The sequence below is a fragment of the Rhinoderma darwinii genome, chromosome 10 (assembly GCF_050947455.1).
Source record: "Rhinoderma darwinii isolate aRhiDar2 chromosome 10, aRhiDar2.hap1, whole genome shotgun sequence".
NCBI lineage: Eukaryota > Metazoa > Chordata > Amphibia > Anura > Rhinodermatidae > Rhinoderma > Rhinoderma darwinii.
In genome coordinates, this window is record NC_134696.1 from 81,277,764 (window position 1) to 81,295,164 (window position 17,401).

Consider the following 17,401-nt stretch of genomic DNA (forward strand, 5'->3'; position numbering starts at 1 on the left):
GAGCTGCTCTTCATTGACTTCAATGAAAAACGGCTCAAATTAAGTTTCAAAGGAGTGTCCTGCCCTTCTTTGACAAGGCAGTCATTTTACGCGTCGTCGTTTGACAGCTGTCAAACGACAACGCGTAAATTACTGGTCATCGGCACAGTACGTCGGCAAACCAATTCAAATGAATGGGCAGATGTTTGCTGACGTATTTGAGCCGTATTTTCAGGCGTAAATCGAGGCATAATACGCCTCGTTTACGCCTGAAAATAGGTCGTGTGAACCCAGCCTAACTTCTCATACGCCTGGAGACGATCTATGTTCAGTTTTTCAGATGCAGGGATGAAGGACCTGTGGGCGGAAGTGACCTCACAGCGTTGTCTCGCAATATCACGCTGTTCAGTGAAACAAGCTGTAATGAAGAGAAGTGTATGATGCTGATTGGTCAGCGTCATACACTTCTTTGTAATACGCCCACTTGGTTAAAAGTTCAAAAACGCCTGTTTGGGCATTAAGAAACTAATTTGCAGAAAGGTCATAACTTGCTGAAAAAAGATTGTTTCTCAAAATAAAAAACACTGCTGTTAACTACATTCCAGCGCCCATAAAATGATTTAGGAGGTGGGGCATTTTTAATCTGGTGACAGAGCCTCTTTAAATATAATTTTCGATACATAGGTACATATGTAGCCTTCTTTATCTTGACTCTTAATGCATTAAAGTGTAGCTAATCGTTTGACAAACTTCTGACATGTCATAGTGACATGTCAGAAGTTTTGATTGGTGGGAGTCCGAGCACTGAGACCCCCCCCACCAATCGCTAGAACGTAGCAGCTGAAGTGCTTGTGTGAGCGCTCAGCCGCTTCGTGTCTGTTCGGCTTTTTCCGGAAATAAATGTATCAGTGTACGGACTTAATAGAAAGTCTATGAGCCCGTACTCCGATATATCGGCTTTCTGGAAAAAGCCGAACAGAAACGAAGCAGCTGAACGCTCAGCTCCTTCGTTCTAGCGATTGGTGGGGGTCTTCGTGCTCACCCCAACCAATCCAATCTTCTGACATGTCAGAAGTTTGTCGAACGTTTAGCTACACTTTAAATAAACCGTGGCTAGATCTCTTAACTTGACTTTTTCAATGGCTTTTGTTTGATATCACGCTGCAGCAAGTTATCAGTCAAGTTAAAGATGGCTACATCCGTACATATTTATTTACCATTTGCTTCCAGTGTGTCAAACTTGGACCCTCCGTGGCTTCCAAGCCATAACCACAATCTTTCTAGGGCAGAGAACAAAACGAAGAAATATTTGTAAGGGTAAGGGGTCTCGGGAATTCAAAGTGGGTGTGAAGAAATTCCACTACCTCCGACCAAAAGGGGTCAATCCTGGGACACAACCACACACAGTGCATATATGTACCGACATCAGACTGGCATCTAAAACCGTTATCCGAAGACAGCATCCCAATCCTCTGAAGTCTGACTGGTGTATAGTAAATCCGATGTGGAAACCGAGACTGTATTCGAAAATCTCTTGCACTAGTAACCGAAGCAAAAAATGACAGTTCAACCTCCCTCCATTCCTCCTCTTCTAAATCCGGGATTTCCCCCTTCCACCGAGTAAAGGCTTTGTCAAAAGGTTGTTGGCCAAAGGTCAGCAATAATGCGTATATTTGAGCATGGACCTTTGAAAGGGCGGGGGCCCCCAGGAGATCCTCCAGTCTAGAGAACCCCAACTGAGGCAACATAGAAACAAATTGGGCAAACCAATAATGACGTAACTGGAGATGGTGGAAAAAGACTTTCTTCGAAATCTCAAATCTGTCACTAAGTTTGGAAAAGGATATAGTGCCAGAGTCTTAAGTGTACAATTGACCCAGGGACTTCACCCGGACCCCGCCCACATCCCCACCCCCGGCAGAGATTCAAGATGGGGCAACCAGGGATTATTCCATATCGGAGTTCTAGGTGAGTATCAGGGGACCTTTGTGACCTTCGTCATGTCATGAGCTGCCTTTCATTCTACAGCCACCGTCTGAAGCTGGAGTGGGTCACTACACTGGGATTTGAATCTATAAAGCAAATTCGTAAGCCTTTCATAAGATGTCTTAAGTGCTCCTGCAAGTGCAGTGGCTGCATTACTCAACTCTATATCTATCCCATCAACGTGCAAGCGCTAGTTGAGATGCCAGGTAATACAGATAAAGGTGTGGCGCCGCCATTCCCCCCCATGTGTTTAGGGGCCTGCAGTATACCAAGACCAAACCTGGGAAAGCTACCCTGCCAGTAAAAGGATCGTAAAACAGTCAAGTCGTCTAAAAAAAATTGTCTATACAATAGGACAGGCATGAAATAAATATAGAAATTTAGGGAGGTGCACCATTTTAAATTAGTGAATCCTGCCGTACAGTGATAAGGGGAGATTGTTCCCGGTGTTTAGCTGCTTTTCGGTAGCAACAACCAAAGGGTCAAGGTTAAGCTCCCCATATCTTGATTTGATCAAGAGCAATCTTAATCCCAAGGTAAGTGAATTGGGAGACGACTTGCAAAGGTACAGGAAGACTGTTTTGGAGCAATATCCCGGAAAAGGGAATAAAACCAATTTTAAGACCAATTTACAGAAAAAGGATTCAGAGATATCCATATTCATTCTCACTCTGGCACTCGGTCCTTCATATAAGAGGCGAACCAGCGCCAAAAACGTGGCCCAAAATTCAAACTGGAGAGGAGCATTTAAAGATAACGCCATTTGACCGAATCAAAGGCCATGTAAGGATCCAGAGAGAGTAAAGCCAGGAGAAACGGCCCGCTTCACCGCGTCTATTTAAAAACAGTCTGTGTATATTGATGTCCGTTCCCTTCCCGGGCATAAAGCCAGTTTGATCTCGGTGAACGAAGGACAAAACAACCTTCTTTAATCTATTAGCTAAAATTTTGGCCAGCATCTTAACATCTGAGTTAATGAGTCACATCGGACGATAGGAGTCCAGGGGAGTAGCGTCCTTCTCTGGCTTCAACAACACCACAATAAGTGCCTCACGCATAGGGGCTGGCAGGATGCCCAACTCATAAGCACTGGGATATATGTCCTGAAGTCTAGGTATCAGGGTATCACTATTAGCCCTATACCACTCACCCCTCCCCCCCCCAACCCATCTAGACCAGGGGTTTTACCAGAAGGCAACAACTGAATGGCGCTCTCTATTTCTTCAGCTATAATCAGCCCATCCAATTCAGTCGCCTGTGTGGCTGACAGACACAATAATGTCAGAGACATATCAGTCTTTCCTTTATACTTTTCCTTTATTTTGGATCCACTCCTGGCTTTAGCTAAAAAAAAAAAAAAACTGCATTGAAAATTGTTGTTGTTGCCTGCTATTTAGAATTTAGTCTGTGTTTTAGCTTAGAATTAAAAGCGAATGTTTTACCTACGGTGTATATATATATTTTTTTCTTCATTAAAACCAGATAGTGAAACATTTAATCTTTTTTCTAATCTGTTTTTATTTTTGGATTGTAAATGAGGTTGTTCTATTTTCTGTACAGGATTATGGAGGTGGCCTTCTTGCCTGAGCTACTGTTAACAGCATTTAGAGAGATATGCTTTACAGCAGCCACATGGACCATAGGAACCTGTGAACAGGAGGGGGAACATTTGACTTCTTTGGGATAGTTTTCTAGCCATTCTCTGTGTGACCCGTGTTGAGTTTATTGTGTAGGGAGGGATAGGAGGGGAGCCGTGACAATCGCCTATTGTCTGTAATGGATCCGGTGTTATCTATATAAAGGTGTTAACTTTCAGTGTAATCCTGCCAGTGATGATAATGACAAGACTGCTGAGAAGTGATCTCTATAGAACAGGAAGGATCAGTCTATTGTGATGCTCAGTGGCCAGAGGGAAAACTGCAAGATTTCAGGATTATTTTTTTATATAGATAATGACATAGATAAAAATAATTAAAGAATGTTTAAACCCTTCACGACAGCCATACGGCTATATACGTACCAACTGCTGATGCCCCATGAAGTTGTCACGTGTATAAACGTTGGTTTAACTTTAATGTGTGCAGTGCTGCTTCAGTGCTGCTTTTATGTCTGCTGGGGCTTTGAGGTGCTTGGAATACACCCCCTTTTAGATAGCGCCACACACAACCCCCCTATAGATAGCGCCACCTAAGCTCCCCCTAGGAGCGGAGTCCAGGTCAGAGCGCTCTGGTTGGGGATTCCGCTCCTAGACAGTGACACAGGGGCTCCCTCTAGTAGCGGAGTCGTCAACACTCTGCCTGGGGACTCCGCTCCTTGAGGGAGCCCCTGACGTCACTGTATATGGACAGAGCGCTCTGACTGGAGATTCCGCTCTTAGAGGGAATTTAGGTGGTGCTATCTACAGAGTGGATGTGGTGCTGTCTACGGTGGGAGGGCAGTGCTATGTAGGCACTATCTACGTTGGGAACTGTGGCACTATATACAATGTGTACTGTGGTGTTTTCAGGGGGTTGGACAAAAAAAACCCTAACAAATAAAATTCATAATTATTTTTTATTTTTATTTTTTTACTTCCATGAAAAACGGATGGCAAATGGTGGTTAAAATCGGTCAGGCGGCCGGGAAATATGTTCAAATTTTGTGACACACTGATGCAAAACAGGCATGAAAAACGAACCGTTTTTCTTTTTTAAACTGCTTTTTTTTTTTCACGTTGTGTGAATATAGCCTTCACGATCCCCTCACAGCGATATATAAAAAAAATTACAAAAAGTAATGTCAAGAAAAACGGTTGTTCTATTCAAAGTGGTGGCAAAGATATTATCGTTTCTAAAAGTGCATATCAGAAATGGGAAAATTTAACCAGGACAGAGGGGCATCAACAAACCTCTGTCATGGAAGGGTTAATATAAAACCTTGATTTAAACAATTTACATTTTCTGATGACCCTTTCCCTTTAAGGTGTGAATGACTATCAATGTATTGCTTGGATCTGATACACCGCCTATTCAGCAGCTGACAGATTTATTTTATTCATACTCTGCAACAAGCCAAACATTCTATTGATATCTTTGTTTTAGTCTTTTGTTTGATTAAGTGTTCTTTGCACCTTTTTTTATTGAAAAGTAAACTTCTTAAAGTAAGATTAAACCTAGAAATAAATGATAAAAGCAAACAGGAGATACACTTTCCCGCACAGTTTGTAGGATTTCCTGCATATTCCCAAAGCAAACAGTCCTCTAAAAACCTTGCAGAGAACACACGTTTATTTCATTCTGATCTCTTCCATTTGGCTGGAAGACTGTTAAAGGGGTGTGGCTTGACAAAGGGGTGGAGCTTTACAATATTGGTCTCCTATTGCAGACAGAGCAGTTGGGAAAGACTCCTCCTTCAACCAGTTGTCTCACAGCCAGACACCGGATTGTGAGAAGGATGAGGGGGGTATGGCTGGTATCCTGGGACACTAAGAAGAATTATTTACTTATTTTTCAGTACATTTATTCTGCTCACCGTTCGTTCTTTAACCATTGTTACCTCTGAAGGCCTTTCTTATATTCCAACAGCTCTGCTACCTATACGGAGACCTTTATCAGCAAACCAATCCAAAGGAGACGCGGAGAATATTTCTTGAATTCTATCAGTTCTTTCTAGAGCGATCAGCGGTGAGCGCAAAAATGCAACTTATTTGAACTATTAGGGTATGTTCACACGGCCTGTTTTCAGACATAATTCGGGCGAATTACGCTTGAAAAAACTGCTCCATTTCGCCTACAAACATCTGCCTATTGCTTGCAATGGGTTTTACGATGTTCTGTTCAGACGAGGTGTAATTTTACGCGTCGCTGTCAAAAGACGGCGCGTAAAAAGACGCTCGCGTCAAAGAAGTGCTTGTCACTCCTTTTGGACGTGTTTGGAGCCGTTTTTCATTGACTCCATTGAAAAACAGCTCCAATTACGTCCGTAATGGACACCGCGAAAAAAGCGAGTGCTTGCAAAAACGTCTGAAATTCAGGAGTTGTTTTCGCCTGAAAACAGCTCCGTAATTTCAGACGTAATTTGTTAAGACGTGTGAACATACCCTTACTGAGGTTTTTTTTAAAATATTTGTCTATTCTAGCAGAGAAATTTTGGAGTTAAATGCACCTAGCCATGAGGCTGTTCATTTATATTGGTTTTTAGGTAGATCTTTTGCTCTAGATTTCTTCAATTGGTGATATTGTATGTCTGCACCAGCTAGTATTTGCTGGCATTCGTACATTGCATAAATTGCAATAGACGTGCTGTGAACAAGCCAACCAACATCTCTGACATCAGGTCGTACAGATGAATTGGCCTTTTGTGTCACAGATTAGGGTATGTGCACACGTAGTGACCAAAAACGTCTGAAAATACGGAGCTGTTTTCAAGCGAAAACAGCCCCTGATTTTCAGACGTTTTTTGAGCAACTCACGTTTTTCGCTGCGTTTTTTACGTCCGTTTTTGGAGCTGTTTTCATTGGAGTCTATGAGAAAACGGCTCCAAAAACGTCCAAAGAAGTGTCCTGCACTTCTTTTGACTAGGCTGTATTTTTACGCGTCGTCGTTTGACAGCTGTCAAACGACGACGCGTAAATGACAGGTTGTCTGCACAGTACGTCGGCAAACCCATTCTAATGAATGGGCAGATGTTTGCCGACGTATTGTAGCCCTATTTTCAGACGTAAAACAAGGCATAATACGCCTAGTTTACGTCTGAAAATAGGTCGTGTGAACCCAGCCTTAGTGTTACTCTTGTGTTTTTTTTTGTTTTTTTTTAATAAACCGTTTTAATGATCTTGCTATATATATATATATTTATTACGTGAGATTCTTAATGTTCTTCTTGCAGCATCTTCGAGTTTCTGTTCCAGAGGACCTTGCAAATGAACTAGGTAAGCTATCTTCTATTACTCAGGTCTTCAGCTCAAGGCAGAATTGCCTCTGAACCGAAGTTAACAGGTGTCAAGATTTTATGTTTTATCGTTTTTCACAGACCTTTTAGAAATGAGCTGGAATGTAATTGGTTTCTATTGTCTGCTTCTTCACTTTTCCTTGTACTTTTTTTTTATAAATTCCCCCCTGTAGGTTTTCTGCAGTAATCCTATTTTTCTAAAAATACATTCAGATGCAAAGCAGTTTCCTTTTGTTAAAGCAATTTGAAGTTTTATGTAAATACATTTTAATCATTGTGTAATGGTGGGATTTTTTTTTTGTTACATTTTAATATACTTTTGTGTTCAATTCCTCATAATTTCCAGATTTTTGCTTGCTGTCCGTGTAATATGTTGGATTGCTACCGGGTTTTACGGAAGCAGTTTTGATAAATGCTGTATTCACATAGCATTTATGCCCTTCGTTTGGTGTGTACATCAGGAAAGCTTATGACATAGGGCACCATTAGCTGGACAGAAGCCAAAAGACTGTCCTTATGGCCTCTTTCGGGCTGGTATACGTAGGTATACCTTTTCTTTGAAGTTTGGAAAAGTGTAGTAAATCACGCTATTCTATCGTATACTGCGCGTTTTTTTGTTTTGTTTATAACACGTAAGTCTGTGTGTGACTGATACCAATGTATGTTAAACATATATGTTTGGGAACTTCCCAAAGGCTGGAGCCCCCGGGAAGAGCATTAGGTAGCTTTCAGCCTGGAGTTTCCAGCCCTGGTGAAGCTGCTGATGTAACTGTCCATATATGGATAGTGATGTCAGGAGCTTTAAACTATGGAGTCCCTGGTCAAAACATCAGAAGTGCTCTGGCTGGGGGCTCCAGGACTGGATGTCCATATATGGGCAGTAATGTCAGGAGCTTCTAACTACTGGTTACTCAGCTAGAGTGTCTGATGTGCCCTGGCTGGGGGCTCCGGGACTGGACCTATATAGACAATGACATCAGGGTCTTCTCCAGTCCCGGAGTCCCCGGCCAGAGCTGTTCTGCTTTTCTGGCTGGGGACTCTGTATTTTAAAGCTTCTCAAATAACTGTCCATATATGGAGAACAATGTCGGGCACTTCCTGGGCGTAGCGCTCTCCCGTGGTGGTTCTGGCGACTTATATCACTTTATGCCTATACAGTGGGATACGTCTCCACCTTCTGTCGGAGGTACAGGTCTGAGTCTTTCCGACGTATACCTCCGACAGAAGGGAAGAAACGTGAATGGGGCTGAAGAAATTTTGTTTGGTTTTTTTTTTTCTTCAATTTCTCAATATAGAATATATGTTAAAAAATGTGTGGCCTTGTTTTCACTAAATCTGTGAAATGTGTGATATGCAGTTACACTGGTTTATGAAATTTTCATAGAAATATATAGGGTGACGCCACCCAAATCTGAAATTGAAGTGCTGTATAGATTTACCACTCATTTCTCCGACCGCTTTTTGCCTTCTTCTGAAAAGGCCCAGCTTATGCCAATCTTGGTAACATTTGCAGCCTCTATGACAAAATGATTGATCCTGGGAATCCACTTCCATGTTAATATCCTGCACAAAAAATATTAAATTCTCTGGGGTATAATGCCCAGTATACAGACCAGATTACATAGCGTATAAAGACCTGTTGACTGGCGCTTTAATTCTGCAGTCTGTTGTCTTTACTCTTGGGTTTTGACTTGATTTATTGGAATAAATATTTGAACCCTGACTTTTTATAAAGGGGGTTATATGAAATCATTAGTCTAGTTCTGGGTATCATTGCCTCAATAGTAAGTAATTATCGGCCATGTCGTTATATATAACCTATTGTTTTGATTAATTATCTATAGAAAAAAGACGGCCAGAATTAATACCGGAAGATTTACTACGACAGTATGTCCACACCATGCAGGACAAGATGTGTCCAGAAGTACAGAAACTGTTAGAGGACTTTAGGTAAACTTTATCTTTTACTATTTTTTGACTACAGAAAAAATATATATATATTTGAATTTCTTAATAAACTCATCCTGACATAATCTATGGCTGTCCATCTCCAGGCAAAAGCGCAACATGGGTTTGACTTTGGCAGAAAGTGAGTTAGCCAAACTGGATGCAGAGCGGACACGAGAGCGCAGCACACTTGAAAAAGAGAGAACCTGTGCAGAACCAATCTTACAAAAAATTGAGGATGTTTTGTAAGTGAAGCTGTTTTTGTTTTTAAACCAGTTCAGGACCGGGCTCTTTTGAGCCGTCAGGACCAGACACCGTTTAGCCATTTTTAGCTCGCGTTAGGCTGTGTACACATCGGCGTTGCCCTTCTGTTGGGGGTTTCTGTCGCGTTAACGCCTCAACGGAAAGGCAAACAAACCTTCGCATTCCGTTTCCCTCACCATTGATCTCAACAGCGACGGAAACATTGCTAAAGTTTTCCACTTCTCAACTGCGCTATTGATTCTGTTAAAACAACGGAACCCGGTCACAACGGTGACAAACGTAAACCTTTAGCCGCATTTACGTCACCATCGATGGTGAGGGAAACGGAAGCGAAGGTTTCAGTTTGCCTTTCCGTTGAGGGGTTAACCCGACGGAAACCTCCCACGGAACTCCTCAGCGGAAGGGCAACACTGATGTGAATAGGTATTTTGTGTAATTATTATTTGTTTTTTTGCACTTTATTTTTACTTTATTTTACTTTTATTATGGTTTGTCCCTCAAAGGTCAGAAAAGACCTTTGGGGGACTTTTTCATCTTTTATAATTTTATCTTTCCACTGTAGCAGCCCCAGTTACAGGGGAAATCAGCCCCCTTAGGCTGGGTTCACACACCCTATTTATGGACGTAATTCGGGCGTTTTAGCCCCGAATTACGTCCAAAAATACGGCTCCAAAGCGTCGGCAAACATCTGCCCATTCATTTGAATGGGCTTTACGATGTTCTGTGCCGACGGTCATTTCTTTTACGCGCCGCTGTCAAAAGATGGCGCGTAAAAAAGACGCCCGCGTCAAAGAAGTGCCTGTCACTTCTTGAGAAGTAGTTGGAGCCGTTTTCCCTTGACTCCATGGAAAAACAGCTCCAATTACGTCCGTAATGGACGCTGAGAAAAACGCCTGCACATGCCATTACGTCTGAAATTCCGGAGCTGTTTTCTCCTGAAAACAGCTCTGTAATTTCAGCCGTAACGGAGGCTGCCGTGTGAACATACCCTTATAGTGACTATTGTCACTAACAGGGCTAGTTAAACCCAGCAGCAGCCTGCCACCAATGGCACCCGGTGATCATGTGACCAGTCACATGATCACCGGGATCAATAGAGGCAGCGGTGTGGGCTGCTGCCTCTATTCATATACACAGCGCTCATTGCGGTTAACCTTCCCCAATTAACAGAATTAACAAATATGGTACTCTTCCAAAGAAATCTCCTTTCAAGTATAGGTTTTAGCCACTATCTTAAAGGCTACATATGTACACCTTTTGAGGGCATTTTTTTTTTTTAGAAGTCAGTGTGATTAGTGTAACTTCTTAATTACTCTTATTTTACGGACTATAGGATGCACTGGACCATAAGACGCACCCATAAATTGTAGCATAAAAGATCAGAAAAAAAAGGTTTTGCCTTTAACTGTACATTTCCTGGGTAATATTGAGGCAATAGGGTACCACAGTGCCCCATAACAATGCCAGCCACAGTGCCCCATAACAATGCCAGCCACAGTGCCCCATAACAATGTCAGACACAGAAATAGAAGATGTTGCCAGTTATGGTGCTCTCACCCTCCCCTGAACTCACTAGACATCAGAGGTGTGGAGAGGCAGGGGTTAATGGTGTTGAATCTGCTCTTCTTGTGGCTCTGTACATAGGAGGGGGCGTGGCTAGAAGGTCCTTGCAGATCAGTACCTGAACAGATTTACTGCACGGTGTGTACTAATGTTTATTTGCTCACTGAACAGTCAGATTTGACAGAACTCAGTGTTTAAGATGTGACTGTTCATTGAGCAGATAACACAGAGATCTTTTACACACAGCACAGGAGTTGCAGCTTCTGTTAGACTGCACTGCAAGGACCTTTGAAGCTCAGAGCTCAGTCTCCTGCTCCTGGCATCTGTTTGCCTTCAGGAGACAGAAGATTACAGCACAGATTCTAAGAGAGAAACTGCATTTTATAGTCCAAAAAATATGGTCGTTTTTATTTAAAAAAATTGTTTTCTTTTTGGAGATACAGCTGTTCTGTATTCTCGAACACCCAAAATCTATCTGGAACTCGAGCTGACATGTTGACTTTTCTTGTTAGTTTGTCATAAACGGTCGTTGAGACTGTTAAGAAATCTTTTTTTCGTACGGCCAATAATGCATAAAATGCATGCGCCAAAAAGTCACGTCATGAAATCTGTGTTCGATGAAATACCCACCAGGAGTGCATCTTCATCCACTTACTGAATGCATGTACGAGCTTCTTGTGCTTGACAATCGTACAATGGTGTGTTCCCGGATTAATGCCTCCTCACAAAATAGTCACTAACGACGTGAGTTAATTTGCTGGGCGTGGCCAAGCTGACGTCATAAGTTAATGTGTATAAAGTTTCCCGTTCACAAAAGATTTTTCGCAGATGTGTTTTCCATTTTTTTAACAAGAAATCATGACATCTGTGTGTTATGTGTCTTATAGGCAATGTACACCTTTTTGAAGGAATTGTTTTTATAAATCAGTGTTTTTAAGCATCTTTCAAATTAACTTTTGTTACATTTTTATTTATTTTTTTTCACTTTTTATGATCCAGTTTCTATGTATCCTGTATACATAGAAGCTGTATGGGTTCTCTCTCAGCCAATTCCATCAGTTCACCTGAACTAACGGCTTGGCTGAGAGCAGGTCCCGCATGTCTCTGACACACAAGATCCATCTAATATCGAGCACATCTAAGTTATGAACTTAAAACACATTGATTTAATACAAAAAGGTGTACATAGCCTTTAAAAGGGTCTTCCCATCAGAAACATTTAGGACATATTCAGAAGCTTTATCCGATAGATGCGGGTCCCACCTCTGGAACCCGCATTTATCTCTAGAACGGGGCCCTCTTATCCCCATTCTCACTTTTTGAGCTCACGCGGACTCCCGGTCACTTACTGATTACGTGGTCGGGAGTTACGGAAACAGCGTAACTCGCTGAGCTACGCTGTTTCCGTTACTACCATGGTAGCGAATCGCAGTTACGGAAGCAACATAACATGCGAGCTATGCTGTTTCCGTAACTACTGTTATACTCTATGTGCGTTACGGAAAACAGCGTAGCTCAGCGAGTTACGCTGTTACCGTAACTCCGCGAGTTACGCTGTTACCGTAACTCCGCGAGTTACGCTGTTACCGTAACTCCAGACCATATAATCAGTAAGTGGCCTAGAGATAGGTGCGGGTCCCAGAGTTGGGACCCGCATCGATGGGATATTTGTGACCTATCCTGTGGATGTCATAAATGTCCTTCATGGGAAAAACCCTTTAAGTTAAAGGGGGCTGCCCTGGTGCGAGGCAGCGCAGTGACCTTCTCCAACGTAACTTCTAGAAGTTGTCAGCTTTTGTACTCCTATAATGTGAATTTATATACTTTTTAGTTGCATTATTCTCTATAGACACGTAATACAAAAGGCAAAATCGGGCCGTAGCAGGGCTTTAGAAACCAAGCAATACAACTATTCACCGTTTAGTCGTCATCTTCCGTCATTCATGACTCGCGTTAACATTCCATTCAGAGAACGCAGCAGCCTCTTTCTCACTGAATTATTGATTGTCTATAGGTACATCTTTTATGTGAGTTGATTGTACTACGCTTTTTCTTGTTTTTCCTTTAGATTTTCATCACAGCCCCCTGAAGATGAAAAATGGTAAGTTCGTGACATTTCTTTTTTTGTGTTTGGTTTATGGAAATGGCTTCCAAAAATAGACTTTTTGGGCATTTCTGTCATTCTGAAAAACGTCAACATTACATATCTGGGAGTAGGGATGTTCTACCCTCAGAACCTGTACGAGAGCTAAATAGATTTTCCCTGTTTTATGCAAATAACACTAAGGGCTTATTCAGACGAACTCTTGTTAAATACGTCCGTGCAACGCGCGTGATTTTCACGCGCCTCGCACGGACCTATATTAGTCTATAGGGCCGTGCAGACAGTCCGTGATTTTTACGCAGCGTGAGTCCGCTGCGTAAAACCGTGAGTTTGGGCGTTTTTCGCGCATCACGCACCCATTGAAGTCAATGGGTGCGTGAAAATCACGCGCACCACACAGATGCACTTCCGTGGGACGCGCGTGATTCGCGCAACAGCAGTCAAAACTATGATTGAAAACAGAAAAGCACCACATGCCTTTCTCTTTACAAACATACAAACAGAGTGTCATAATAATGGAGGCTGCACGAAAATCACGCAGCCGCGCATCATATGGTGATGACACACGGAGCTGTTAAGTGCCTTTTGCGTGCGCAAAATGCAGCGTTTTTTTGCGGGCGCAAAGGCACATGCTCGTGTAAATCCGCCCTTATTCATTATAAAATGAAATTGGCAACTTTCATAATAAACTTCCAGGGTGGGAATCTGTCTTCACACGTTTTTTGCCACAGTTTTTTTTTCTTCTCGTACAAACTATAGTAAAATGTTATCACTCGTGTGACCCTAACAGCTTCGCTCTACCAGTGTAAATGGCAAGTTGAAACCGGTTTCCTTGGTTTTAGTGACTGATTTGAAATGTACCCCCCCTGCCCCGCAGCTTACTGAAGAGGGCGATTCTTGGGCAGCATTGTACATATAATATGATAGGTAAAGGATGGTGCAGGGAGAGGAGCTGCAGGTGCCAGCGACCCTTACTATAGATGCATGGTATGGCGGCCAGCCGGCCCGGCATTGAGAACTGTACAGGCGTGGAGAGGGAATGGAGAGTATGTGCTATACATAAGAAGGCTACGGATTAGTGGGAACTCTTGATGGGGGACAGGGCATATAGATGAATGGCATTCTGAAGTTTTTTTAATTTAGCAAGTGTAAAACATGCAGGCGGTGGTTGGTCAAAAAACGATCCAAACGAATGGCCTGTTTTTTTTCTCCCCCCGACTCCCATTGATTTCAATAGAGGTTTAGAAGTGGAAGCCACTTCAAGATAAGGCATGACGCTGTTTCTGTCCGCAAGCGGACGAAAACCGTCTGGCAAAAACACCTCTATATCACATTGAAATCAATGGATGAACATTGGTCAGTGTTTTTTGATTCTGGTTCCGACTCGGTTTCCGCATCAAAATCGGTGACAAAAAACACTGTGTGAATTGGGCCTTAGAGATACAGTGGTGGAAAACCTTTCATGTTTGCCCATGATAACATACAGCAAAACTGAAGTATTGTATAGCAATAATAATAATTTATATTATTACATTGCCCTTGGCGCAACAATTACAAACAAGTAATAAAAATATATAGATTTTCCATATAAATAAAAAAAAAAAAAAGATATATATATATATATATATATAAGTCCATATGCTTCGCTATAGATCTGTATTAGTTGTATCCCACATGTCCTCACGAGTGGTGAGAACAGAATTCCAGAGTATAGTTTTGACTGGTTAGGAGTGCGTTTGTGTGATTTTGCAGGGTGCTATATAATTCAATTATGAATCTGCAGTCCTGGCCTGGTATAGAGCAAGCAAGGCCCACTACAGCACGTGTAATCTATACTTCATCACTTCTATACCTTGTCTAGCTGACTGGTAGTCCTCAAACACATTTGGAGGTGACATGGGACACGTGGAGGTGACTTATATGCACGCCACATGAGATGCCAGGCCAGAGACTCCAAGCAAAAGGTTGTTTCTTATAAAATGTGGGATGAGGTATTGATAGACTGTCTTTGGCAGGCTAGGTACCTTTATCATTAAATTGGGCTTGGCAAGAGGGCACTTCAGTGTCATGCATTCCTGGTTGTGAAGTTAGGACAATCCCAGTAAATCTCCAGCAGAGTCGACTACGCTATGGATTCCGTCGGAAAACCGGAAACCTGCCGGAATGGTGACTAACGGAAACCATTAGCAACGTTTCTGTCACCATTGAGATCCATGGTGACTGAAACGGAAGCTGTGCTTTCACTTTCCATTGTGGGGTTCTCCCGACGGAAACCTCAGACGGAACCCCGGAACGGTGATGTGAACAGGCCCTTATGCTGTTTACGAGAAGAATACCCTTAATTGTAAATAGAAGTTTTAAACACCATTTGAAGTTAAAGGGTATGCTTTTTCGCAGCTTTTTTTTATTTTTTTATGTAAAAATAGCAGAAAAATATTTTCCTTTTTAAGTTTTACGAAAAAAAACATTAAAAGCGCCACGTGTGAACACACCCAAATTGGAACCAAAGCTGCCCTGGTCGGCTGAAAGCATACATGCGCTCTTTGGTTAAATACCAGTGTTCTAGTATACACTATTATTATTAATATATTTGTCATTTCTGATCAATATTTGTAAGAAATAATTTTTTGAGAAGGTTCTTCCAGGACTTTTCTCTTCAATGTTTTTCTTTCCTGGAGAGGTCAGAGTATCTGTATGTTTTCAGGCTCTCTTATTCTCAAACTACCTGTCTTAGATGAAGGGAAATAATGCTTGTTGCGGAGTTTGTGACATTTCCCTTTTCTGGAGGAAGATGCATTTGAGTCTTTGTTATAAATACAGAGATCAGCCTATTTTCAGCCGTTTTTTTGGTCTGTAAATGCCCCGAAAAATGGCTAAAAATACTGAGGCTGAACGCTTCCAAACATCTGCGCATTTCAATGGGAAAACCGGCTTTTCATTCCCCCAGGGTGTTTTTTTTTTTTTTTACGTGGCTGTTGGTAAAAACGGCGCGTAAAAAAAAACCCGATAAAGAAGTGCATGTCACTTCTGAGCAGTTTTTGGAGAAGTTTTTCATTGTCTCGATAGAAAAACCGCTCCAAAAAAGGCCGTAAAAAAGGCATAATAAAACGTTCGATGCATAAAAACGGCTGAAAATCAGAGGCTGTTTTCCCTTGAAAACAGCTCCGTATTTTACAGCCATTTTTTGTTTAGCGTGTGAACATACCCTAAGAAGAAATAAAAAGTTATCTAATATTAATCATTTACACAGTATATATAACCATTGTCTACAATTAAAAAAAAAACATGTCAATTTGTGCAAAGCACAAAAGAGGTACAAATCTTTCCATTATAATTTTTATATGTGTATGTTCCATTCCTAGTTTTGGCTTACTGATACTGGCAAAATGCTTTAACCCTTTCAATAATGACTGCAGCATGATCAAAGGGGTCTCTCTCCCCCCCCCCCTTGATTTGGGTCACTGGGCTTTCCCTTGACGCGATTGGGGACTGGAGAACCCCTATAGGTTATGTTCACACATCGCCATTTGTTGCAGATTTTGATTCAAATTTTTGAGCCATAGCCAGAAGTGATTTCAAAAGGAGTGGAAAATTTTAAAAAATAACTTCTCCTTCCTCCTAGACCCACTTCTGGGTCAATCTGCAACAAATTGCTTTGTGTGAACATAGCCTTACAGTAAGCCCTGGGGACCTAGAAAGCTACATAGCCTGCTGATCAGGCACACTTAAGGCAGTTTTACATGGGCCAATGATCGGGCAAACGAGCGTTCATATAAATGCTCGTTCCCTATCATCGGCAAATTGTATCATTTATGCAACATAAAACATTATCGTTGTTGACCGCTCCTCTCCCTGTGTAAACAAGGAAATGTGTTGCTGACCTAAAAGGGGGTACATGGGGACGAGCGATCGTAGTACCGATCACTTGTCCCCATACATTAATGATTCTAGCTCCTTGTGAAAGGAGCAAATGAGCGCCGATCAACCAGGTGTCTCGTTGATCAGCGCTTGTTACGGCCCATATTGGCCGGTGTAAAAGGACCCTAGGGAAGTGACAATGACACAGAGCATAATGTATGAGCATAGTGAAGTATTCTAATACAGTAGAAGTTTTAAAATAAAGAAATAAAATAGTAATCCCTTAATGGGATTAAAAATGTCCGCAATTTTTTTTTCAATAAACGAGATTCGGTAATATAATTTTTTTTGTTATGTTACATAAAAACAAAGAAGCGCACACGTATTAGGTATCTCTATGACCGTGATAACCTGAAAAAGTGATCTAACAGGTTTAGTGTAATTCGTGAAAAGACAAAATGACACTTTTCTGTATCCGCCCCACAAATTATTTTAAAAATGATATACCAAATACAGACTGTGTATATATACACCACCCAAATGAATTAATTGAAAAAAAAATATTCCTCCCCATAAATCAAGGCCTCATACAGCTACGTCAATACAAATATAAAAAGTTATGACTGCTGAAATGTGGAGAGGCAAAAACACCTACTTTTGTCATTAAAGGGGTATTCCGATCACCGACATATAAGGCTCTGTTCACATTTGAGTCAGATGCTCCGTTAGAAACCTCCGTCACCGTTCCGCTGAAAAATGGCAGAAGTTCCA

The 17,401-nt window shown here is 41.7% G+C and overlaps 1 protein-coding gene across 9 annotated transcripts in view; it reads left to right on the top strand.

Moving 5' to 3' along the window:
- Positions 1–17,401, top strand: part of ARHGEF12 (Rho guanine nucleotide exchange factor 12) — a 162,495-nt gene that overhangs the window by 71,943 nt on the left and 73,151 nt on the right. For all 9 annotated transcript variants that reach the window (XM_075840099.1, XM_075840101.1, XM_075840104.1 and 6 more), the window contains 5 exons: positions 5,529–5,627; positions 6,832–6,874; positions 8,739–8,844; positions 8,949–9,086; positions 12,737–12,769. In XM_075840099.1, the coding sequence (XP_075696214.1) occupies positions 5,529–5,627; positions 6,832–6,874; positions 8,739–8,844; positions 8,949–9,086; positions 12,737–12,769 (419 nt within the window). The remainder of the gene's footprint in view (positions 1–5,528; positions 5,628–6,831; positions 6,875–8,738; positions 8,845–8,948; positions 9,087–12,736; positions 12,770–17,401) is intronic.